Source organism: Ixodes scapularis, unplaced genomic scaffold, assembly GCF_016920785.2.
Source record: "Ixodes scapularis isolate PalLabHiFi unplaced genomic scaffold, ASM1692078v2 PGA_scaffold1__304_contigs__length_218370807, whole genome shotgun sequence".
Classification (NCBI taxonomy): domain Eukaryota; kingdom Metazoa; phylum Arthropoda; class Arachnida; order Ixodida; family Ixodidae; genus Ixodes; species Ixodes scapularis.
In genome coordinates, this window is record NW_024609846.1 from 194,033,350 (window position 1) to 194,058,413 (window position 25,064).

Below are 25,064 nucleotides of genomic sequence, written 5' to 3' on the forward strand. Positions count from 1 at the left end.
ATTTCTCATCATAATATGCAAAAAAAAATCATCGAAACTGTTCCTCTAAACGAATGAGCAGCTCTATATCAATCTGTAAAGAAAGCAGACACCAAGATACCAGTAAATATGAAATCTTAAGTACTATCGTCCACTATATGTTGTGAAGTTCCCGGTCAATTAGACGACACTTATCCAAATCAACATAAAGGATGTCCGATATACTCCATCAGTTAGTTTGGAAACTGCCGACTATAAATAGACTCACGCAATTTTCGAAAAGCCAACAACTCCAGGATTTTACAGCCATGTAACGATGCGTTTAAGCAACAGGAAAAAGTTAGTCACTGGGAGTTTTCTACTACAAGGGGAGCAAAATGGTTCGTGTCAACAAGCAGCATGAAAAAGTTGTTATACCCGCTGAAATGAACATCATTCTGGAAGGTTCCCCAGGCGACGGCTCCTTGACCGGGTTTGCCATCATGGATATGAAGGTCATTTCCAGACGTTCCGAGGGATGCCCACGCATACTGGCACTTCGGGTCTTCGGGGGGCTCGGTTGCTGCTTGCAGCACCAGGAGAGCAACAACCGCCAATGTCGCGAACATGTCCCTGAAAGCATGCATGTAGAGTGTAGCAAAAGTTTACTTAGGCACGTGATCACCTGCTTTTTTAAAGTGTTTTCTCACGGCGTAAATTTCGAGGCAAAAAAGTCAGCTTCAAATAATGCTTGTCCTGGATAAACGTAGCTTGAAGTTCGTGGCGCGTGTCCCTACACTCTAAAAAAAAAAGGGTGTCAAGGGGTACACCCATAGGGGGTGTAAGTGCTTGTCACATATACTACACCCTTTGGGGGAATACAAGTGCACCCCAAATATGGGAGCACGTGCACACCCGTTGGTGTGGTGCACATGTACACCTTTTTCTACAGAAATCTCGCTCGAAGGGAACACAGGTGCACCCCATTCGATGGTGTACGGCTAAACCTCTTTCTACACCCGCTTCACTCAAAGGGAACACAAATGCACCCCATTCGATGGTGTACCATTGCACCTCTTCATACACCCGCTTCACTCAAAGTTAACACAGACGCACCCCGCTCAATAGCAGAGCTGGCCAAATTACTCATATTTTGTAATTAAATTACATTACTAATTACTTTGCTGAAAATTTCTGAAATGTAATTAAATTACATTACAAATTACCACAGCCGGAAAGTAATTAATTACCATTACAAATTACTTTTAAAAGTAATGACATTACTTTCGCATTACTTTTGTGTACTTTTACAGGCTGCGCCTACACAGGCGCAGTTTCAAACACTGCTGGCGGCTAAATTCTCGTGTTTTCCCACTGCATTTTGTGTTTCATGGTGCATGTATTTTCCCGAGGACATTGAGAAGGATTGTACTACATTTGAAAAAAAATCAGTAAACTATTTTTGTTGGGTACGCGCGTGACAGAACGAATGCGACTGGAATGTTAGTTGTTTTCTTTTTTTTACGGTAAGTTTTTACGGCGCCGTTCGATTAGCCGCGAGTCAAACGACAAAGCGTTTAGCTGTCGAAAATAATTTACAACAGAAGATAGCCGAAAGGCATGCATTTTTCATGCTCACAAATAACATGTTTACCGATGGACAGAGGAACGCACGCGACTGATCCGTTTCCCACCCCAACCCGCACAACTATTTTTGGAGATGACTCCTATATGGATTATCTCTGGGAGGGGGGAGAACAATTGTCATTGTTCGCGAAATCGCGTCGAGGGCCGTTCCACCAGGGGCCTTAGTTCGACCTACTTCCCCTCTTTCGTTTCCCGAGAATGTCGAGCAGAGAAGCTCGAATGGCAGAAACTTACCAGCCCTATTTCTCACAGTGGAAGATAGCACAGACAGGGTACGCAGCATGTATCAGAAAAAGTAAGCGGAAACGTTTAAGAGGGGCCAGAAAACGTCAAATGCAAAACCGCAAAACATAGGTAGAGAATCGCGCTGAGCGAGTTTTCACAGTTCAAGAGAGTGGCAGAAAATGTCTAGCTGATAGCGGGCGCGAGAGTCGCACCAGCGGCATTAGCATCAGCAACATAGCGGCGGCCAAAGAGCGTTTTTTGGAAAAGTGTAGAGGAAAAAGTAAAATAAAAAGAAAAGCGCTCTTGTGTATTGTGGACACAAAAAATATGCCTGGTACGAAAAGTAATTAGGTAATTTAATTACAATTACCGTCGCTGGAGTAATTCATTACATTACTAAATTACCTACTACAAAAAGTAATGAATTACATTACTAATTACTGGAACAAGTAATTAAATTACTGTAATTTCATTACAGTAATTACATTACTGCCAGCTCTGCTCAATATTGTACCATTACTCACCTTTCTACACCTACTGCTCTCAAAGGGAACACAGGAGCACCCCGTTCAATAGTGTACTGTTACACCTCTTTCTACACTCGCTGAATTCGAAGAGAACACAGATGCACCCGATTCAAAGGTGCATGGTTACACCACTTTATGCACCCGTTTCATAACTTCATAAACCTATTTAAGACATCAAGGAAAACAGTAAAAAATGTATGCGCCCCGGTGATTGCAAAAAGGCAGGTAAACGGACACACGGTATTGTTTTCAAATCTCATACAAGTTTATTAGACAGCCTATCCCGTAAACAAGTACAAACTTGCAAGCAATCCGTGATATCTGAAGACGTACAAAGAAGATTTTACACAACTGAAAAGATTACTAAGCAAACAAGAACCGGGGGTGAGTCTTAGGTAGTGTCCATTCTGCCAGCAGCCCGTAGATTTATTTCCACAAATATCCACCGGCAGTCGCCGTTAATTCATCGAACGACGTTTCATCGACAGCTCAGATTAGCTTTTCTATATTAGCTTCTCTCCCTTCTTTTCTTGTAATGAGCCGCCCCACAATGTATCCGCGAAGTGACGTGTATAGGTATAGGACAGGTGGGCTAACCTTTTTTGTAATGAGCCGCCGCAGACTGTCGCCACGAAGCGGCGCAAACGGGTCGGCTGGGTCGGTGAACACGCGCCTCAGAGACACACGCGCGACAAAATGTCCCTACAGCGTGCAATTTGCGTAACGAGTGACGATGAAACGTTAGTGTCGATGAAACATGTCTACAAAACGTGTATCGACAAAAACATGTTTTCACAAAACGCCAGGAGAATAAGAAAGTCAGTATTCCACCTGCAGTTGTCACATGATTGTATACAGCTAATGGCAGGCGACTGCCGATAGAATTTCTGGAAAATTACTCTCCCGGTTGATAGAAAATAGACACGGCTTAATTCTAGAGGTAATCCGGAACGGGGCGGTCAGTTGTTGCAAAGGAGTAGGTTGCAGTGCACTTACGATGATCACGGGCACTGCAGAACCACACAAACACAAAAACGAAAAGAAAGGGGTCCGTGAAGATTCAACACGATGTGGCCGAAGCAGTAATTTGCCGAACCGAACACTAAACACATCACATAACTTCCTTGGGCTTTTTTGAAGAAATCCCCTGTTGCCGATACACGCGTAGGACTTTTCAAACACTGAAAATCTTGGTACACTCGAATACGTTGTCGCGGGCGAAATCTACGGCAGCCCCGCTGGTCGCAGCACAGCACACAAGCAACTAGGCCGGGAAGCAGACATTCCGAGGTCGAAAAAAGCTACTACGTCATCCGTGAAACCTTTACCACATGATCACGCTCCTGCCGTATCCGCGCTCAGACAGAGGAGTCGAAGGATAAAAAAAGCCTTCGGTTCATTGGTCCGGCAACTGCGCGCCTTCTTCCATGCTTTCAGCGAAGAGAGAGAAAGAAAAAAAAAGTATGAAAATTGCAGCTCCTTCAAGGCCAAAAGGGGCCACCCTCGCAAAGGCTTATCTTCAGGGGCAACCCAACAATGAAAGGATTTGTCGCTTATATCCTCTTAAAAGTTCGACCCAAAGTTAATAGTGCAGTGGATGCTATCCGTGGCCTTGGCCTTGAGGCTGGTGCCGTGCTCTGCCTTATCTCTAGCTTGGAGACTGTAGTCACGTGAGTTTACCCGGAGACCCGATTGGCCTAAAACAAGCATAGCGTCCACTCTACTGTCAATACCGAGGGAACACGATAGCTCCATACTTCCTAAGAAACTGCCCATCCCAAAGAGTGACCCCCATGGGGGAATCCAAGCACAAGCTGATCGGGGCGCGTGGCTAGCGTGGCGGTGCATTGGTACACCTAGAGGTTTTTAAGGGAGAGGGGGATGCTCATTGCCGGTGTACAAGCACACTGGCTGGGCAACGGAGGGTGCGTCTTTCAGGAAAAGGGTGCATGAGCGCCTGATGCACCCGACTACACCCTTTTTTTTCTTAGAGTGTAGCTTCGACCAATCGATTATTCTTTTTTCAGAGCAAGCCTGTACCGACACCGTTTGTCAAAAAGAAAGCTTACTGTTTCTATTTCAAATGGTATCCTTTGAGAGGTGGACAAAATAATTCCAAATTAGTATCAAAACACATATACCAAATACTTCGAAATAAAGGTGTTTGATTAAAAGCGCAATCATAACTATGTAATCTCTCTCCCCATATATACAAAAAACTGAAACACAATTAACTATTTGATTCGCTTCAAATTAATTTCTAAATACATTGGGTTCGAACAGCGTGATAATTGTGCCTTAAAAATATGCAGTGGGTTTTTTAGCAGTGGCAGATATCAATTAACCTTTTACTTGCCAATGTTCCAAAATTGGAACGTGTGAAACTCGATTTTTTGTTCTCTTTTGGAATATACCTTTGTTTTTAATTTTTGTTTTCGCATACTGTTCAATGACTGTAGAAAACACCGCAATTTTAGCTTCTACTATTTGTCATTTTAAAAACTTTGAATCAGTGTTTGTAAAATGGCGCATTTTGGGTTTTTTCACAAGCAATTGAGGGTTGCGTCTTTTCGCAAGAACAAATGGCGTTCAAATGAACAAAGCAGATTTAGAATAAAGGGAAATCATTGGCGATTATGTGATAAAAAAATGAATAACCAAAGCTAGTCCGTCTTTCACTGGCATTGAGTTTTTTGCAAACGTTCCGCTTTTGGAACATTGGCATTTGGCAGTAGCAAAATGCAACGTAAACTGGAGCCTGCACTTCGGCATAGTTTTTAGTCTTGTTGGTAGCACCCCCTGTGCGGCGGTTGGCAAAAACTTGTTAGGCAGCTTTCCTTGCCCTTCTTTTGAGATTGTTCAGCACGAGTGAGCCGCGGCGTCCACGTGCAGTACCTGGCAATCTCACCACTTGTCAATGTAAGTAGAGAACAACCTTATGGCTTCCTTTTTTGTGGTGGCACACTTCCTTACCGTGCAATAATTCTCTTCTTAGGACATGGCTCAACGCTTCCTTACTTTGGAGGCTGCGGTTGAGCTTTTGTTCAGCCCTTCCGATGAAGAACGCGAAGATGCATCTATATGCCAGTTGCCACCTGACGAAGATGGCAACATTACTGACGAAGAGCACGTGAACGAAAATGACCTCTCTGAGGTTGTTCCCGCTGATGTTTGTGGTCACGTCGAAGTCATGCAGTGCAGCAATGATGACGTTGATTCTCCAGAGTGCACCAGTCTCGAGCCACAGCGGAAGAGACCCGCGAGGAAATCCCGTGAGGAAACGGTAGTGGGTACCTCAGCGTGTGCAGAAAAAGCGCACAAAGCTTCTACCAAGGCGGGTAACAAGACCCCCAAAGTCTTCTAATAGAGCGGAATAGAGTCAACATTCTACGTTCCACAAAACACTTCCCAACCAGCACCCTCGGCCGTTGGTAGAGGAGTTTCCTGAGCTTGCAAACATGAGCCCCTTTTTGCTGTTCAGCAAATTTATTTCTCCTGAATACCTTGGGTTGCTCGCTGAAATGACCACAAGGTATTGACTCCAGAAGGGGACCAAGTTGGACGTCACAGCAGAGGATATTGGGCAATTTTTTGGTCTCTTACTTCTCAGTGGCTATCACTCCATTCCCTCCGAAGACTCTTACTGGAGTACGGCTGAAGACCTTTGCGTGCCTTTAGTGGCGACAGTGATGTCCCGCAATAGGTTCAGGCAACTGAAAAGATTTTTTCACATTGTGGACAATACTCAGTTGAAAACAGGTGAGAAGATGGCGAAGATTCAGCCATTTTACGACGAGATTTAAAAATGTTTCCTTCAGTTTGGAGTGTTCCACGAAAGCCTCAGCATCGACGAGTCCATGGTGCCCTATTATGGCCACCACTCGTGCAAAATATTTATACGCGGGAAGCCCATTAGATTTGGCTATAAGATACGGATGATGTGCTCTCCAAATGGGTATCCCTATGCGATGGAGATATATTGCGGAAGAAAGGAGAAGGATGACAAGACTCCCCTCGGGGTCAGGGTGGTCAGCAACATGGTATCTGTTCTGTCTAGCCCTGAGCAACATGAGGTCTATTTCGACAACTTTTTCACCTCTTACGGTCTCCTGACGAAACTGGCTTACGAAGGTATAAGAGCGACGGGGACTGTACGAGAAACAAGAACTGGTAGTTGTCTGCTGAGGAGCCAGAAAGACATCGCAAAAGAGGAGAGAGGAGCTTTCGACTACAAGTGTGACGGTGCGGTATACGCGTGCAGATGGCACGACAACGCAGTGGTCACAGTTGCCTCTAACCACTTCAGCCATGAGCCAGTTTGTACTGCAAAGCGCTTTTCACGACGCTGCAAGAAAAAGGTAGACATTCTCAACCATATCTGATCAAAAAATATAACGAAGGCATGGGAGGTGTGGATGTTATGGACCGCCTCCTTGGTAGCTACCGCCCAAGGCTTAGAAGCAAAAAGTGGTGGTGGAATCTTTTCAGCAATGGTCTCAATACGACTGTAGTCGCAGGATGGATCCTTCACTGCGAACTTCACAAGGGCACAGATGCCGCCATGACGCACTTAGCTTTCAGGCGGGACGTCGCCATGTCCCTGCTCCACCTGGAGCAGAAACTCGCCCTGCGACCTGGACCTCAGGTTCATCCCAGCATCGCGGAAAGGAAGACTGACGGTCACTACATTGTCTCAGCTACACAAGGAAGGTGCGCGGGGTGCAGAAAAAAACACTACCAACAAATGCCACCAGTGCGAAAAGCGGCTGCACAAGAATTGCTTTGCAGCTTACCACGGCTTGTGATTGTGAAGCGCTGACTGCCACGGAACACATATATCGAAGAAACATATTTTTCAAGCATTCTTTTCTATCTTTATAGTTTTCGAAGCCCTTGCAAGTAGCTAAAAGGTTCTCTTCAAATAACAGAGGCAATTCCCATTTTACACTCAATAAATGTTGTTTCAGACGACACCTGCATTTTGTATGCTGGAAACGCCAATGTTCCAAAAATGGAACATGCAAAAAAACATGCCTAGTGGTTGTTAATTTTGCTATATTTTTTTTTCATAGTTAATTCAGAAGCCATATGTGAGTTATCAATAGCCATTTTAGTGTATCGAATATTGCGTCATAGTGCGGCGTTTAAAAGGTTAATAAAACCCCATGTTGACTGGATTGTGCATATCCTTCTAATGCACTGTAGACTGTGTAATAAAACCGGCAGAGATTACAAGAACTAGTGATGACGACCAGGGGCTGCAGAGTTGACTGATAACACTCTTCTTTAACATTTCTTTATCTCATTGGTCAAGAATGGGGCGTAGAGAAGGAACACCGGAGAAGGAGGGCGGTTGACAATTCGGCAGGAAAGTGTATTCTTCTTATGCGCCACTGATTTTGTATGGTGGCGATGGACACACAACGGGGGTGAGGGTCACATATGCACTGAATAACGACTTAAAACACGTTAGTGAACGATTTCCTCGCTTCTTGTGACTTTTCATCAAATTAGGGCTGATGACGTTCAATAAAAAATTGTTAAAAATGACGAAAGCGCTGAAGGGTCTTAGAGACTTTATTCGTAATAAAAGGGTTTCAGATGATGGTGGGGTTTTATCTTTGTGACGAATGCGCCTTTTACATGAAAAAAGGCTAGCTGATAACTTTAATTAAAGAAAGCCATTGTTGTCTTACCGTTGGTGAGTGTTACTATGCGACGAGGTATGCTGAATTCGTGTGATGGTATGGTATTTGTCAGAGGAGTTACTGAGAAGGTCATAAAACGACTGCCCCAATCGAGAAGGGTATTCCTTAGATGCGAGAGGAAGAATCACAAAAACAGTTGTAATTACAAAGTTTGGCTTTAGAAATTATTAAATCAGTTTTATTGCTATTAGAATACACCAGGCAGATCTCATGACCTGTTCAACTGATTACAGCTTAGCACAAACCTGCGAAAATCCCAGCCTACAATCAGGTATTTTGTGCAAGACAACAAAGGTCATGAATATAAAGCTGGGTTACATATTTAAATAAAAATACGGGCCGCGCGCTGATTGGTTGGATGAATTACGTATGTTGACATTGTCCCTAACGAGGTCCACTAGACGGATGTTCTAACTTTGTGTTTGCTGTCAGCTAATGGTCTCTTGAATAATGGAAGTAGCCACCCCTGTGTTAAGCAATCCGCACAGAAGTATGCCGTAGATATGCATACATCGTTGAGACTGAGAGGGTAAGAAACAAGATATGACATATCTTTTAGGCAGTGAGAGTCGAGTCAAGAAGTAAACCTTAGGCCTAATTAAGAGTGAAGTCAGGAAGCGGTGTACATATATGGTGTCTGTGGAAAAAACACAAAAGTGCGTGAAAAAATATTTATATCAACCTTACGGACAATCAATAAAAAGTAAAATTAAAGTGAATGGGGCGAGTTTAATCAAAGCAACCTCAACTACCTGAAAATATTATGTTTCTTACAAGTTCGCAGCAAACCTCTGCTTATTATCAACTTTTCCTAGTAATACACAAAAGTTCCTCAGCCAGTATTTATATGCCGCAATTCTGAACTTAATGAAATGTGAATACAAAAAGTCACAGATGAAAAAAAAAATGTTTAGTCACGGTCAAAATAAGAATTGCTTAATGGTGAGGTTTGTTGCGAGATCTATTTTTTTTCATAGATGTTATCAACAAACACTATATATCAGCATATACATGTATGTATCTTGTGTTTAAAGCTACGCAGTGATAGTTGTTTCATGTCAGAGTTTTTAATTATTAATTTTCGGCAATAATTTGAAAATGAGAACCTTGCTGTGCGTAGCATGTCTGCCGTGCACAACCACGAAAACTAAAAATTTTATTTTTTTCTAAAATATTGTGCAGTAGTTTCTGGTAAAAGAAGAGAAATATTAGAATGTGGAAGTGGACTGTTTTTAAACAACCAGAAACCAGCAAAAAAAAAGAAAAAAAAAGATTATTACTTTACAGTTTATTTTTATGAAACTATCGAACCGTTTAAACATTAATTTTCTTTTTTTCCGCAATACATGCACGTTTTCCCTCCAGACGCCCCCCCCCCCCCCCCCCCCCCCCTTGGCTTTGTCGGATTAACATGAACCCGTCCAGAAAAGTTTTGATGCACATTAACTCTAGGGTTTTTGCTCGGTTTGGGTAGAGAACACATACCTTGTCAGAACGCTCATGTTATTACAAAAATAAAATAAAAAAAGATCGCCTTCCAAGAGATGACCCTGATATTTTTTATGCCTAATTAATTTATTATTGTATTATTTCGTTTATTTTCTGTGCTCATGAACAGTAGAGGCCTTCGTAATGATGCACAGACAGTGCGGCTACAAATTAGTAAAAAAATTTAAATGCTGAAAAATTTTAGTTGAAAACTTCAATATCTGCGGTACAGACGCTGCATGCTATTATTGTATGCGCGTCATGGGGCTAACTAGAATGTTTTTATTAACAAAAAAAGGATACACTCGCGAGACTCGGCTACAAACGTGAACATGAATTGATGTGAGACCAGTGCAATGGATTAATTCATGAAGGCATTTATACAAAAATATCAAATATCGCTCACGTCTTTTATACTCAAACTTGAATCGTTCTAAAAGTATCATATAATTATAAGAAACTGTACGACCAATGGGCGATTTCAGATAAGATAGACCAAAGGATGGCTAGTCGACATTTTAAAATCAACTGATGTTTTTATATGTTATTGTCTAGTGTCTGGTATGAACGAATCCAAACTTAGTTTTGACTAGAAAAAATACTTGGGGACAGGAAAAATCGTAAGGCATGAGGTGGTGGACAGTTGCATTAACGCGCACTGATGGAGGGGGCCCGTTTGAGAGTGAATAACTAAAGCGATAACATTAGAAGAACTCTAATACGTTTTAGGCGCAAACTATGGGTATAGCTTGCTTGTAATATAAAGTAATCATATTTATTTAAAATTTATTTATTTTTCTAAAAATTGACAAACATGCCTGCTTGAACGACAAATGGCAAACTTTGGAGGTCAGTATCTCATGAAATATTTTACTCGTCATGATATAATTTGCAGATATTATTCTACTAATATATAGCTAATATTTAAAAAATAACTAAGGTATCTGTGTGATATAATAGTTAGGATATATTTAGTCAAACGTGGAAAAAAAAATCAAACAAAGAAAAATTCCGATGCGAATAAAAAAAAAACACCACCCTCGATTTTTTTTAAATTTAGGTAACCTGTTATACTCTATTTCGGCATTCATTTCCATTAAAAACATGTTGCATCATTTTATTGAGGAAGAAGATACAACTCCCCAAAGTAGGGTCCTTTTTCAAAGCCTACACTTAGCAGTGTTTCATACAAGAACTGACTCTGAGTTCCAGTTTCATGAAACCAACACACACCTTTTATATATTTTTATTCAGATGAGGCCAATGATAACTAAAGAAATCGTTCACACACTTAAATTAAGGAGAAACTACTGTGTACAAAGAGGTATCATATTACGGACTAGTGATCCGAGAAAAGATCATGCAGCCATCGGCCACTAGGAACTTTGTTTACTTTATTCTCCTGCGACCCTATATGCTATTCCCTCTTCCGCTCTACCTTCATCTCTCTCTCTCTCTCTCTCTCATATATATCCCTGATATATATCCAGAACAAAAACATGTTCAAGCATTCCCTTTCTGCGTGGTAGTGTTCTGTGGCTAGCAAAAATCATTTCCTCGCTAAGCTCACGATTATGGCAAAATAGTTGCCGGAAACCGCAGACGACACTCGTCGCTAGTTCTGGCAAAACGGCTGATACAATCTTTTTTTCGCATTTCCCCGCTCGCTGTCAAGGACAAGGGGATTCGCTTCAACCAGCAAAACATGGCCGCCGACGCCTGTTTAGTGAGCAGTCATGCCTGTCGCCATCTCACTCGCTGGCGTCACGGGCGATAATATCAGGCACGAAGGGGCACACCAACCGGCAGCATTATCCCCAAATACTCGAGCCTCGCGTAAATACATAGAGTGTAAACGCTGTCGCCATGTTATCGTAGTAAGACCGCCCCCCCCCCCTCCCCCAACGGGGGACTGCAGTACGCGACGGCGTACTAACACAACGGCGACGATATCGACATCGCGGGCTCCGAATTTTCCCATAGTTCTACTCCACGGGCATTTCTCGAAACGCTTGATATTGTGTACGCCCGCCTGGAAGGATTTCAGGCGCGTAGTTAAGATAAGGCGGTTCTCCGCGGCAAAAGAAAGCAATTTCACAAAAGCTTAAAAGCGGCGGCGACGCGTGTGCGGTGAACGCTTGTAGTTTTGGTGTAGACAGGGTGTGTGTGTTCTCGTTGTTGACACCAGCCGGCGATAAGGCACTGCAGGCGGTAGCTCAGTACAGCAAGGGCTAATCCGAGTGACCATCAACGTAACCCCACCGCCAACCCCTCGCGAACCGGTCGCCGACATGGCTCAGGCTGTGTCATGAACCACGTGGTAGAAGCTCGGGTGCTTTCATATCAGCACGTGGAGGGACGACAGTGCGATTCCGGAAAGTCTTTTTCGAAGGCCGCTGACCACAATTTTTTGTCTGGAGACTTTCCCTCTTTCTTCCTTTGACGTGGATCAAGCTTTGCCGACAGCCTCAGTTGTGACCTCTCTTTTCAAATGTACGTTTGCAGTGAGTGAGCTCCTCAGCCTCGGACTTGTCACTTGTGCACCCAGTAGTTCTTTCACTTGGCAATTATATGCCATCAGTTGGGGTTTAATTTCTATTATTTATGTATACATTATGAAGACGTCCTGGAGCTCCGAACGAGTGTTTTGTGCAGATTACTTTTGCAAACACAAAAAGACTATACCAAAGCAGCGGAATTTTCGAAGTGTTGGCGAGTTGGACCTAAACTCGTTGAAGCAAATTCTTCCGCCTGACTGTTCCACCAAAGTGAGTGCGACGGACTACCTGTGCTACCATTGCTTCATGCACATCACTAAGGAGATCTCGATGCGAAGCTCAGAGCAGTGCCCTGACATATTTGTGCCAGCTGAAGAAGCAATTGAAGATCTAAATCGCAGCATACTACCTACAGATGTGTCGCCGCTGAGACAACCAAGCGTCGTAAGAAGTCGGGACAGGCCTGCCTATGTCAAGAGAAAGCAGACAGAACTGGAGCAGGTTGCTGTCAAGAATATACGCTCAAGGCTACGTATTGCGTACGACAGGGACGCACCATCGGGGTCGTCCGAACCAACATGCTCCACATGCACTGAGTGGGTGGACAACTTTCGGCAGGCCTTTGAAACCGCCACCTCTCTCCGGGAACGTTGTCAACTGCTTACACTCCTGCCGTCAACACTGACGAAGAATGAGGTTCAAAAGATGATTCCACAGGCCTCAATGTACCTCATCAGTAAATCCCGAAAACTCAAGAATAAGCATGGCGTGTGGTATGAGCCGGATCCTTACACGAGGTGCAAGGTGAGCCCTGAGAACCTGTCTGCTGCCCCAGAGTACTTCACGAAAGACGAGCTACAATGTTCGCGCCAAAGTCCCAACCAGAAGGACGTCATCTCTGTCATGCTCAACGGAGAGAAAACGTTCGTGCCAAAGCGCTTCATGACACGCTCAATACGAGAGGCCTTCCGTATATACAAAGACAAGCATCCCGATTCCGGCGTTGGGCTAACGAAATTTTATTCGTTGCGCCCTAGATGGGTCCAATGTATTCCACACCAGGAAGTGTGCGTTTGTGTGCGCTGCGCCAATTATTATCTTTGTATTGCCGCTCTAGAGAACGTTACAGGCTCAACATTCAACACTGGTGAAATGAACTCGGCATTTCTGTGCGACCCAGCAACAGAACTGTGCCTTCAAGGAGACTGTGATCACTGCCCAAAAGGCCAGTTTCTTACACTCCAGGAACTTGATATCCCGGAGGATGAAGAGATTGTGCTTGCAACATGGGAGTCCGGCGACCTTGTGAAAAAAACTTTGGAACCTGAGACTTTCCTTAAAGTCATCCAAGTGACGGTTGGAAGTTGGGTACTTCACAACCATATCCGGCAAACGCAAGGTAAAGCGATCTACGATGAAAAACAGTGCATGCAACGCGGGAGCATTGTCTTTCATTTTGACTTTGCTGAAAACTGGACCATCGTGCTTCCTGACGAAGTGCAAGCATATCACTGGAAAAAAAAATAAGTTTCGATATTTACATGTGTAGTGACGACAAGAAAATCTACAAACAGCTTTGCCATCATCAGTGAGGACCTGTGTCACGACGCCGCTCACGCTTGCTTGGCTCTAAAAAAAGTGAAGGAGTGGGTTGAAGACAACGTTGCGGTATACTCGTACGTGACGTACGTAAGTGACGGCGCCGCCAGTATATGTCATTTCGAGAATCGCTACCAGCTTCACCAATTTGGAAAGGACGATTGCCCACAAGCCCAGTGGTTATTTTCTGCATCCGGACATGGGAAAAATGCATGTGACGGAGTTGGCGGACTCGTGAAGCACCAGGCCACGCTGAACAACCTGAGAGAACGTTCAGTAAGCGCAATTCAGACGGCCAGGACAATGGTGAGCGTTCTATCAAAGAAACTGAAAGGCGTGCATCTTGTATATCTGGACGAAAATAAGGTTGTTCGGTATCGTGAACAAAAAAAAGAAGAGTGGCTGACGGTGCGCGCCTTCCCTGGCATTCAGTCTTGGCACGCGTGGCGGCTCAGCAAGTCATCAACAGAAGGGACCTGTGACGAATATGTAGCACGGACAGTCGGGTCTGCTTGGAAGCAACTTTATTAAATGGGTACAGCGAGGAAAACCTTAGCGCAAAGTGCCGAATTTGATTTCCCAAGGACTGCTCATTTTGAATGCAGGGACATCTTATTTATCACATTTTTCTTCACGGGGTATTTAACCTACTGTTTTTGTTGGTGGTTACTAATAATTTTTATCTGATCACTATAAAAAAAATCCCAAAATGTTATCCTCGAGCAAAATAAGATATATCGGCTTGCCATGATTCATTTATACACCGAGAGCATCGAAGCTGCTCCAGTTAGGCACTATGGCATCCGTCACCTGAAATTGTTTGTAATCGTAAATACACAGCCAACCTAAATATCTTACTAATATATCTTTGTTTTTGTGTGTGGAAGTAAAGTTATTTATTTTACTCTATATGTAAAATATACCGGAAGGTACAACTTCACACTGCATCATCTTTTCTCAAATCATTAGTCTCTAATATGATTCCACTTTGTACGCGTATGTAAAATGCTGTATATAGTTTCTCCTCCCTTTTACTGTGTGACCGATCGCTCTTTTTATCAATGACCTCATCTGAATAAATGTATATAAAAGATTTGTGCAAGTTTCATGAAACTGGAACTCAGAGTCACTTCTTGTATAGGACACTGCTAAGTGTAGGCTTTGAAAAAGGACCCTACTTTGGGGAGTTGTTTCTTCTTTCACAGTGCAATGATGCAACATGTTTTTAATAGAAATGAATGCCGAAATAGAGTATAACAGGGTACCCAAATTTAAAAAAAATCGAAGATGGTGTTGTTTTTTTTTTATTCGCATTGGAATTTTTCTTTGTTTGATTTGTTTCCCATGTTTGCCTAAATATATTGTAACTATTGTGTCACTCAGACACCTTATTTATTTTTTCAATAATAGCCATATATTAGTAAAATAATGTCTGCAAGTTATGTAATAATGATTAAATTATTTCATGAGATACAGATTTCCAAAGTTTGCCATTTGTCGTTCGAGCAGGCATGTTTGGCAATTTTTAGAAAACTAAATAAATTTTTAATAAATATTTTTACTTTATATTACAAGCAAGTTGTACCCATAGTTTGTTTGTAAAACGTTTTAAAATTATTCTAATTTTATTGTTTTAATTATTCACTTTCAAACTTGCCCCCTCCATCAGTGCGCGTTATTGCAACTGTCCACCTCTCCCTGCCTTACGATTTTTCTTGTCTCAAAATTTTTTTCTGGTCAAAACTAAGTGTGGATTCGTTTATACCAGACACTAGACAATGTCGTATAAAAACATCAGTTGATTTAAAAATGTCGACCAGCCACCCTTTGGTCGATCTTATCTGAAATCGCCCCAATATGACTACCGAAAGAATCGCCTTTGAACACTTTTTACCATCACTTGGCGAGTACACCCAGTACAGTTCCAGACAACAAAGGAAAACTCTGACTTGAACCGAATTAACGAAACGTATTCGTTACATTTAGGATGACGTTTAAAAGACGCACATAATTCCAGAAATAACTCCCGGCATAATAAAAACGTGTTCACATACCACCCCAGGGCCATCGATACTCATATAAACGCGATAAATTGCGTCTTTTATTCAACTTGATTCAAAATAAGAGAAATATGTTTCTGGAGTTGCTCCCAGCATACAAAACAAAAACTGTTTACAGACCACCTCAAGGGCACCGATGCTCACATAAACGCGATAAATTGGGTATTCTTTTTCGTTTTGATTATAAATAAATGAAACCTTTTCTGGCAGTCCCTCACTCGCCGTGCATTGCTAAAAATAGGTTTCTGTCGAATTTACTTACATTTGCTTGCGTTTGATATTAAAACTACCTGCGTTTTATAATATCGGCGTTTTACTAAGTAGATGTTCGACAATTAATTATGCCCTTCTGATAACAATTTTAAATACCAACAACTTTGGACGTACTTATCCTGATCCGTATATTACGTAACAGGCTTTAGCTGAGCATGTGTATGTTCGTGTTCTATGTTTTAGGTGTATGTTTTTAGTTCAGCTGGCCTTACATTACGTATATTAATTATTGACACACACGTAAGCTACTAAAAAAAGAAAAAAAAAACTGCTGGAAAAAAAACATAATTGTAGCATTCACACGAACCTATATATTTTTAGTGTTTTAGTATGTCTGTGTTTATTTTTGGTGTAAGAGATATTTCTCTGGTATTCGTATTTAATATACGAAGTTCTCGGTATCCACCCGCTGTTTTAGCCACTGATTTAGGCTGAAAGAAGTGATGTGGTCTCGCGTCAGCCCAGTGGCGTAGCCAGGAACCTTTTTGGGGGGAATGAAAAGGGGGGGGGGGGGGGGGCTGACGTGGCTGGGGTGTTCATGACTTGGGGTGGGGAAGGGGGAACGGGAAAGAGGGGGGTCAAATGCATGGGCATATTACTGGATCGGCTGGATTTCAGGGGAGTGGGGGGATTGAAGCCCCATAATCCCCTCTCCTGGCTACGCCACTGCTTCAGCCTTATTTTTGAGTTATCCATCAAAATTATTTTTAAAAAAATCAATTGAAACAAGACTATTATTAGAAGTGTCGAGAGGTACAACCACTGGTGTATGTATCTGAAAATATTCAGCAAAATTCTAGACCTGAATTTTAACCGTTATATAATATTTTGTAGCTTTGCACAATTCGTGTCATCCTTGAGAGAAATACTTCAACGCAATTCCAGCATCGATTTTATTGTCTAAACGTCCACCACGTTCTGGCCACACCACGGAGACACCAATTTTTCACTCGAAAGGAGGCGAAAACATTATTTAAACTATGGAAACCGATTGTTGTTACGTCATCGTGCACTTTAATGCAGCGCTGCTCCGCGAAAGTACGGTCGCAAGCTGCGTGCGCGCGAGCCCTGTCGAACCGGATTTCCCTTTTCTCCCGGCCTATTCAACTCTTGCGGGGAGTGGGGAGGGGCAACTCAAGACGGCCATGTTGTAACGCGTCGATGACACCAAGCGGTAAAATTCATAACCAGGCAAGCCCCCAAGCGGCTTTGCCCGTGCTGGACGAACTGATGCCATGTCTGTGACGTCTATAGGTACATCTCCCGAGGTGCATCGCGCTCTTCGATGGCTCATCTTCCAGCGCTCGCTGGAATGGGCCCTTTCGAACGAAAAAATATTACTAACCGTTCAATATACAAACGTGCGATTGTGATAAGCAGATTTAGCTGACCATGTTTAACGTATTTCTGAACGTGAGAGGTATAGTTTAAATCTCGTTTCAGTATCTTTTTAATTAGGAGCGTATGTACGTGGGGTTATACTCTTTGGATGAATACGACATCTACGTTTTAAATTTTGATTCAGCATCTTTGCGGTAACAAAAAATTGTAGGTCCCATATTGGTGCTCAACAGTGGCATATGCTGCTACACTAGAGGTCGTCAAACCTTTGGGGAAAAGGGCCGGACCATGGATCTGTCGCAGTCTGGAACGCCGGAAGAAAAAAGTAATTATGAAGGAGAAAAAAAACTAAGCGTCCTATAAAAACATTTGAGCACAAAATGTATTGATAGGGTAAGTATTAAAAACCGCACCATATGGTGCAGGAATGCATATACTGCAATGCTCCAATTTAAAACTTATTATTATTTAGCCAATTATGACATTACACAAAAAAATGACAAAACATGTATTAGGCATAAATCAAAGAGCATCGGGAATTCGGCACATTTCCCCATTGCGAAAGGCTAATGAGAATTATAAAACTAATGCTTCCAATATGAAATAGTTGTCGACAAAAGACGCTAAGCACGGTGCACATCATAACGCAAAGAAATGTTACCATACTTAAAGAGATATCAAACAGGAGACTAAAGATGGTGATGCTAGTGACGACAGTGTTCAATTGATAGTATGGCAAAGGGACCCGCGTTACACTGAAGTTTCTCTCGTTCTTTTTTGGTATCTTCGTTTGCGCATTTGGCGCGCCTTGCAGCGCCGTTTCTTCGTTTGCCCCTTTATTTTGCGCCGGGAGCAACGGCTTTGCTGGAAGGAGGCCGCGGGCCGGGCTTTATTGGAACTAGGGATGTCGCGAACCACCCCAAGTTCGATTTCGAAAAGTTTCGATATTTGCGAAGCGAACTGAGGTTCGATGTCGAAAAATTTCGATATTTTCGTACCGACCGAGGTTCGAAATCGAAAAATTCGCAACTTTCGATTACAGTGGAGTTTCGAATTCGAAAAGTTCGAAGCTTTCACGGTTTCTAAAATTTCGAATTCGAATATTTCGAATATTTTTTTACTTCAGGTTCGATAAATTCGAAGATTTCGAAATTCTTTGGAAACAAAATTCGACAACTTCGAACGCTTCGAATTTTTATAGACATGAAGTTCGAACAATTCGAAGATTTCGAATTTCTTTCTGCATAAAGTTCGAAAAGTTCAAAGGTTTCGATTCTCTTTTAACGCTAAATTCAAAAAAAAAAAAAGAAAAAAAAAAACTGAAGATTTTGAATTTCTTTCTCGTCCAAGTTTTCAAAGTTCGAAGTCCGGTTTTCGAGTTTCTCCACAGTTTGTTTCAAATAACGTTTTCACGACTCACTGGTTTTCACAAAATCAAGTTTAGAAAAGTTAGGGTGTGATATCTAGATTCTGCGAAGTTGGTCAGGCAATTAAATGAGACGAAGAGTGTCCCGGATGTGCTGGAATATTTGCCAGTGCAGAGTGACGTGTGACCATGGATCAGTAATTGTGACCGCCAGCCCGGGGGGGGGGGGGGGGTCTTTACCCTTCATCATGCAGTAGTGATCACAAGAACACACTGTTTTACGAGACTCATCTAGTTCGAAAGGGCCAGGGACGAGCAGGAGGTTGAGGCTCAGAAAAACCTTGAAGCGACCTGGCAAACTACCTCGCCACCCCTTGCACGCTGATAGTAATCCGATCGAACGCCGCCCGAGTGACGCTGGCATATAGTAAGTTAAGTTTGTAATTGTCCTGGAGGTTTATTTTCTGGGACGGAGGAATCGCCTCGCAAAAAGCCGACACAACTCGAGGTCGAGGAGCGTTCTACCATACAAGTGGCGTCGGAAGAGGAAAAACGGGGGGTAAGAGGGTAGCGGGGGGGGGGGGGGGGGGGGGGGCTTCAGTTTTTTTTTTCTTTCCAGATATTTCGGACTGTTAAAGAAAACAATACGGCGAAAGAGGGCGTGGTCGAGCTTATTTTAATCTGAAATTATTTATGCATATGTATAGCTACTGTCGCTCCTCACTGCATAAAAGATTGCGTAGATGGTCAATGTTAGAAACTCGTTGTCAGAAGGCACTACTCGTCACATGCTTAGTGGTTCGGAAGTTCAAAGTTACGTTCTTTTCGACCTAAATACCTGTGCCAAAAGTAAAAAAAAAAAAAGAGAGAGAGAATAAATGCGGGGATAAAAAGCTGGAGAAAATAAAAACTACAAAGAATTCGCCGGAAGTGTTGTATTCTTGCGCATTCAGAGGTTCAGAACTTTGAAACAACTTTCTTTTACCAAAATCTGTACAGGCTACAAGAAACACGTCCCAGGATCGTGAAGCGAAAAAAAAAAAGTTTTCTTTTAATGACGTGCTGAACTTAAACACTATTAAAAATCTTCTCCCATGAGTTAATTTATTCCTTAACGTGAAAAAAACAATAAATACATTATTTTGCATTTTGCAGATGGCAATGATACGCACTGTCTGTGATGTTAATTTAAATGCGATACCTCAAACAACTTTGATGAAAATTAATATAAAGTTTAGGGCATAATTGCATGTAGATACATGTTTGGACATTTCTTCGAAACTCACGTTGAATAACCATAATCACATCTTAAGACGGCACTTACCTAGGCTATATATAGATCATCCTTAAAAAAGTATAACATCTCTACCACATATAGCTTCGGCTACAGCGCGCTTCAAATCTGGCACAAACGATAATCATCAAAAACCCGTCGTCCTTCCTCGCCCCTTGAGAAATTTATTTCTTTAAAACTAAGCATGCCAGAACATTGAAACAAACGCCATTGTATTTCGTAAGGAACGCAGCACCGCGTGTAAAAGTTCGAGAAAAAAAAAACTACGAATGTAACTCACTACTTGAATTCAAATGAAACCGTCCGCTGGTCTTTCAAAGTTCGACGAGCGTCGAACTTTTACCCTCAAAGTTCGAAGTTCGTCGAAATTCTGACTTTTCAGGATCGAAAGTTCGAAACTTTTCGAATTTCCTTGATAAATAAATTCGAAAGTTCAAAATTCATCAAATTTTTTGGTCACTCAAGCTCGGAAGTTCGACAAGCATCGAACTTTGCAGCGCAATAAGGTCGAAAGTTCGAAAAAGATCGAATATTTTAGCGTAATAAGTTCGACGGTTCGAAAAGCGTCGAACTTCTTAGCTCAACAAGTTCGAAAATTCGACTTCTGTCGAATTTTACGATGTAGAAAATTCGAAAAATCGAAATCTTTCGAATCTTTCGAACCGCTTGATTCGATCATCCAAACTTCGATTCGAAAAAAGTTCGCGGCATCCCTAATTGGAACGACTGCGGCCAGCCGCGGGCACGATTTAGCCTGCAGTCCGGGGTTTGGAGACCCCTGGTTTAAGGAATACAACTAAATTTAAAACCCCCACTCCATTTTCGCCTAAAACCCCGATATTAAGAAAGGAAAAAAAAAAAGAGTGATCAGGTTGACGACACTACTCACAGATGGCGCCACTGCAGTAACTGGTGTCGAAAACTCGGAGCAGCCTAAAAATGGCGGGACAATTCTGCTTAAAATGGATGTTCTTGAAAGAGTTAAGAAACATTTAAATGTATTCCTAAAATATAAAAACAACTTTTACTCAAGATGTATATATGTTGTTGTTAAGCAGATCACTTTTATGCCAAGAGTGGTGAGTTCCTAACGTGGCCACTATCTCCATAATAAACTAAAATCTGGCAAAAACTAAAAAAAAAAAAAACGGACAACCACATTTTTTTGTTGTTTTTGTTCTATATTGTTTCTAGTTTCGGGTTTATTATAAATATTTTGCACAAGCTAACCTCTTTTTGTTCTTTCTTCATTTTCACAAACGTTGTTAGAGCTGCGGCGTTTATCTTAGGAATATTAATTTGAGTGACCGACGAGTGACCGAGCAAAAAGCGTACTCTAAGGAGGCACGACTCGAAAGTTTCTCGGTTCTATTTTTTTTTTTTGTGCGATTTCTCAAACCCAGTTTGTGTTGGCTGAAATATATGGGTTGCATGGTGCATTGCGCAACAGAGTTCCGCCATGCGAACCTTGGGGTGAATAAAGTTTACGAGCGAGCATCTCTTACGTGCCAGTGTAGTTTTATTTATTTTTTTTTTATTTTTGGGCGTCCTATACCTCTTACTGCTTCCGACGCATTTTATACTCCCAGGTATAAAAATGTAAGGCGCATATTATTCCCATTTGCTTCGTGTCAGAGGAAGCGGAGAGTTTCAGCGTTTCACTCAACACAGCCTAAATCTGAAGTAAAACAAATACGCAAGAAATAGTTTTTTTTATAGCGTAACATTCGCTAGCGGATTCTGCTCTATAAGTTTAGCATTAAATAGGAAATATCTGTTGTATCTGCGCAGGAATCGTACTGGGCATGAGCAAGTTTCTTGTCATAAATGATTATATCATACATCCAAAATGTATAATTAAGATATTACGAACTTACTGGAAGCCTTGAACTATTCATCACCTCGCACTAGTGGCTTAAAAAGATGTGTCTGAAAACAAAATGTCGTGGTTGTTTAGATGTATACGACCGATATTTGACTAAAAATGGGACATGTTCTGAGCATTTCCTAGTGCATTTATAGTAAGTTTTATGGGTGCTTAACTGAGCCGGCAGTTTTACGCTGTCCGTGATTCATTTAAAGAAAAACGGGAAAAACTAACTTGTCACCAGACTATATTTGAATTAAGACGATCATGTCTTCTAAAACTCAAAAATTGTGCCTTTGATGAGACAGCTTTTAGGAGATTCAGTTACCTTTCTGGGCACCACTTTGAGTGTTCTACTATAGGTCACGTAGCTGATACACCTTGCTCGTGATCACTCAAATCGTTGATTAGGCACAAATCCTGTTAGAATGGTTGCTTATGAAGCATTCAATCCTCGTCCGCTTTGTGATAACATAACACTTTAGAAAATATAGACGAGCGGTTTGTTGGTAACTGCTTCGATGCCAGGATCACTGCGTTATCACATGTGTCATCAGAAACAGATCTTCCTTGCAATTGGGGGATAAATCTTTGGTTTTGAAGAACAAGGTCCAGTAAGCTTTAAGATGACCCTTGACAACATGTACATTCTTAATCTGACCCACGTTGTAACTAGCACAGAATCCAAGTAACGCTGGGGCAATAATAGACTCCTCACAGCAGCGCCAATCTTATTTCATTCCTGTAATATTGAGTAATATGGTATAAAAATTATTTATATATGTTTTGAACATTAAGTACAATTCAAGTTGTTTTCTTGATTACAAGACAGTATGTAACCATTTGGCTTACACTCTTTATGAAAAAGACAGAAGATGCGTGATTGCATGTTTTTTGCATAGGGTTGTCAATGGTGTTGTTAATTGCACAGCGTTCTTGAACTGTGTATGTTTATGCCTTCCTCAAAGGTCCCGTCGTGTATGTTCCTTTTTATTATCCCTCCTGTTTATACAACACTGATCCCAATACCCGTCCGCAATAGGTTTTAAAAACATTTAAATCCAGCTTAGAATAATTGGATATTGATAGTTTTGGACGCAAACACTTAGAAAGCGCGGTGACGTCTTCCTGACATTTTGACATGTCAGGAAGGCATGTTCTTGATATATGAATCCTCATTATTATGACGTAGTGCAGCACTAAAAAGGCGCGTAGATGTTTGATTGGCACAAACATATAGCAGGTAAATGAGCAAATTATTGAATGAATGTTCAGGTTACATACATAACGGTTCAGAATCTAAAAAAAGTAAGTAGGCGTGTTCTGACGCCTCTGTACACCGTCGACAAAACACGGACAACTACGAAACTTTGATTTGCACTTACGCAATAACTTTCAACTTATCAGTTATTTAAGTGTATGTTTAGAACTTATTGGTAGTAGCCTAACCTCGCCACCACAATGCGTACGCGTGCGTTCTCTATGAGTTATAGGCTATTACTAGCGTATAATCCGAGTACTATTTGGGCAATTATGAAGCCCTCACAGCAGTGAAAAGTTTATTTAATCCCTTTAAAACTGAAGTCATCTGACGTAATATTTCGACTATATATGCTCACTTTAATATATACATAACGGTTCTGGGGTGTCAATAAACTAAATAAGCGTATCGTGACGCCTGTATACCTGTATATCCAGTACATCTAAAACAACGCATAACCTCGAAACAGGAGTTGGCACATTCGAAAGTAATTTTAAGGCGAAGCCATTTCAGTTTATATGTTGTACTTATTGATAGCGTGCAGTCCCCTTCTTTCTGTATTATCTTGTTGTTAGAGGGGACAGGCTTGCTATCAGGAATGTTCCGGGATATCCACGTCTCAGTGATAAAAAACGACGCCTCCTGGGGTACTCAAAAACACCCCGCAAGAACGTCTAGTTTACTTGCAACACTCAACTAGGTTTTATTAAAAATTCTGCTTCGTGAATGGTGATGCGTTTTGCTTTTGTGGTGTCATCCTGAGCCAGAAAACTCAGTTCCGAAAGGGTTTCTATCGCCTTTTCCTTCGTTCCACGCGTAAAACGTTTTTATCATACGGGCCTTGTCAAAAATGAATGTGGCTCTAGTATCTGTTTTGTACCCTTTGATGTTTCAGGATATTGGGTTCGTTTTTTGTTTACTAAAACCGTAAAAAAAATAACTTTTTCTATAGAAAAAGTGTAGCCACGTATTTTATGACATTATTGTTATTTTCAGTTTGACTAAGAAGTCAAAAACTTTTGAGGATTACCGGTGTCAATCTCTTCGTGTGATTGGAGAGGCCAGCTTAATATGAAGCGTTTTGATTACACATATAGGGAATTTAATGAAGTCTTCTAATACACACCTGGAGTTAAGGGCTGTTCGTCTCGTCTTTTTTTTTCCCTATTGAAAATATAATCCACTGCTGCGGTTATAAAGTCGTTCACTTATCTTCAGGTACGCAGGTGATTTCCTCCAGTTAATAAATTTCTCAATTTTCGCTTTGCCGAAAAGGGGGGCAGTATTGACATGACCAATATTGTTTTTTCTTTGCTCTAATATCAACTAACACACCTAAGGTACTTTCCGGATTATTTTGTTCTCGTCCATATAACTCGCGATAGCATTTAAGTTTCTTTTTTATTGTTATGGTCATGTCGAGAGACGTTAGGTTGGTCTCAATATCCGCTCATAACACAATCGAATAATTCAGCACCTACGGCATATCATTGTCTTCAACACGTAACTCAAAAAGGTAATCGATCACAGCTACAATTACTCTTACTTCGAAAGTATTCAATTATATTACTCGATTACTTAAGTATTAATCGTTACATTTACTCCAAAACGTATTCGACTACAAGTGATTTGATTACCGGTAAAGTAAGGTAAGTCTGTGCATATTGCGACAAAAAGTGACGCAGTACTGCAACATGAACATAAAAAAAAAGTTTGTTCATCGTCACGAGGACCACAAATAGACCGTAAAAATACAAATGAATCACAAATGGACTAAGAAACCCTTCTTCTTTACTGAAGGGGTTTCGGTAGGATATGTGAAAGCTAGAAAGGTTAGGACTCTTCAGTTTTCTGCGGCAGAAAAAAAAAAGTCCTTTCAGGCTTAGAAGTATATATAAAACACAACCGGTTAAAACTGCTTCCAAGTTCACCATAGTGCATTCATTCATTAG

General features: G+C 41.6%; 1 protein-coding gene across 4 annotated transcripts in view; it reads right to left on the reverse strand.

Moving 5' to 3' along the window:
• LOC8039972 (putative phospholipase B-like 2) overlaps positions 1-25,064 on the reverse strand; it is a 74,639-nt gene that overhangs the window by 49,265 nt on the left and 310 nt on the right. The window contains exons 1-3 of one of the 4 annotated variants that reach the window (XM_042291017.1): positions 21,862-21,914; positions 20,874-20,917; positions 397-591 (exon numbers count right to left, since the gene is read on the reverse strand). In XM_042291017.1, the coding sequence (XP_042146951.1) occupies positions 397-591; positions 20,874-20,917; positions 21,862-21,882 (260 nt within the window). In that variant the 5' untranslated portion in view covers positions 21,883-21,914. Of the gene's footprint in view, positions 1-396; positions 592-17,590; positions 17,629-20,873; positions 20,918-21,861; positions 21,915-25,064 lie in introns of those variants that run through there. The other 3 variants (XM_040213517.2, XM_040213514.3, XM_040213520.3) reach the window with 3 other exon arrangements.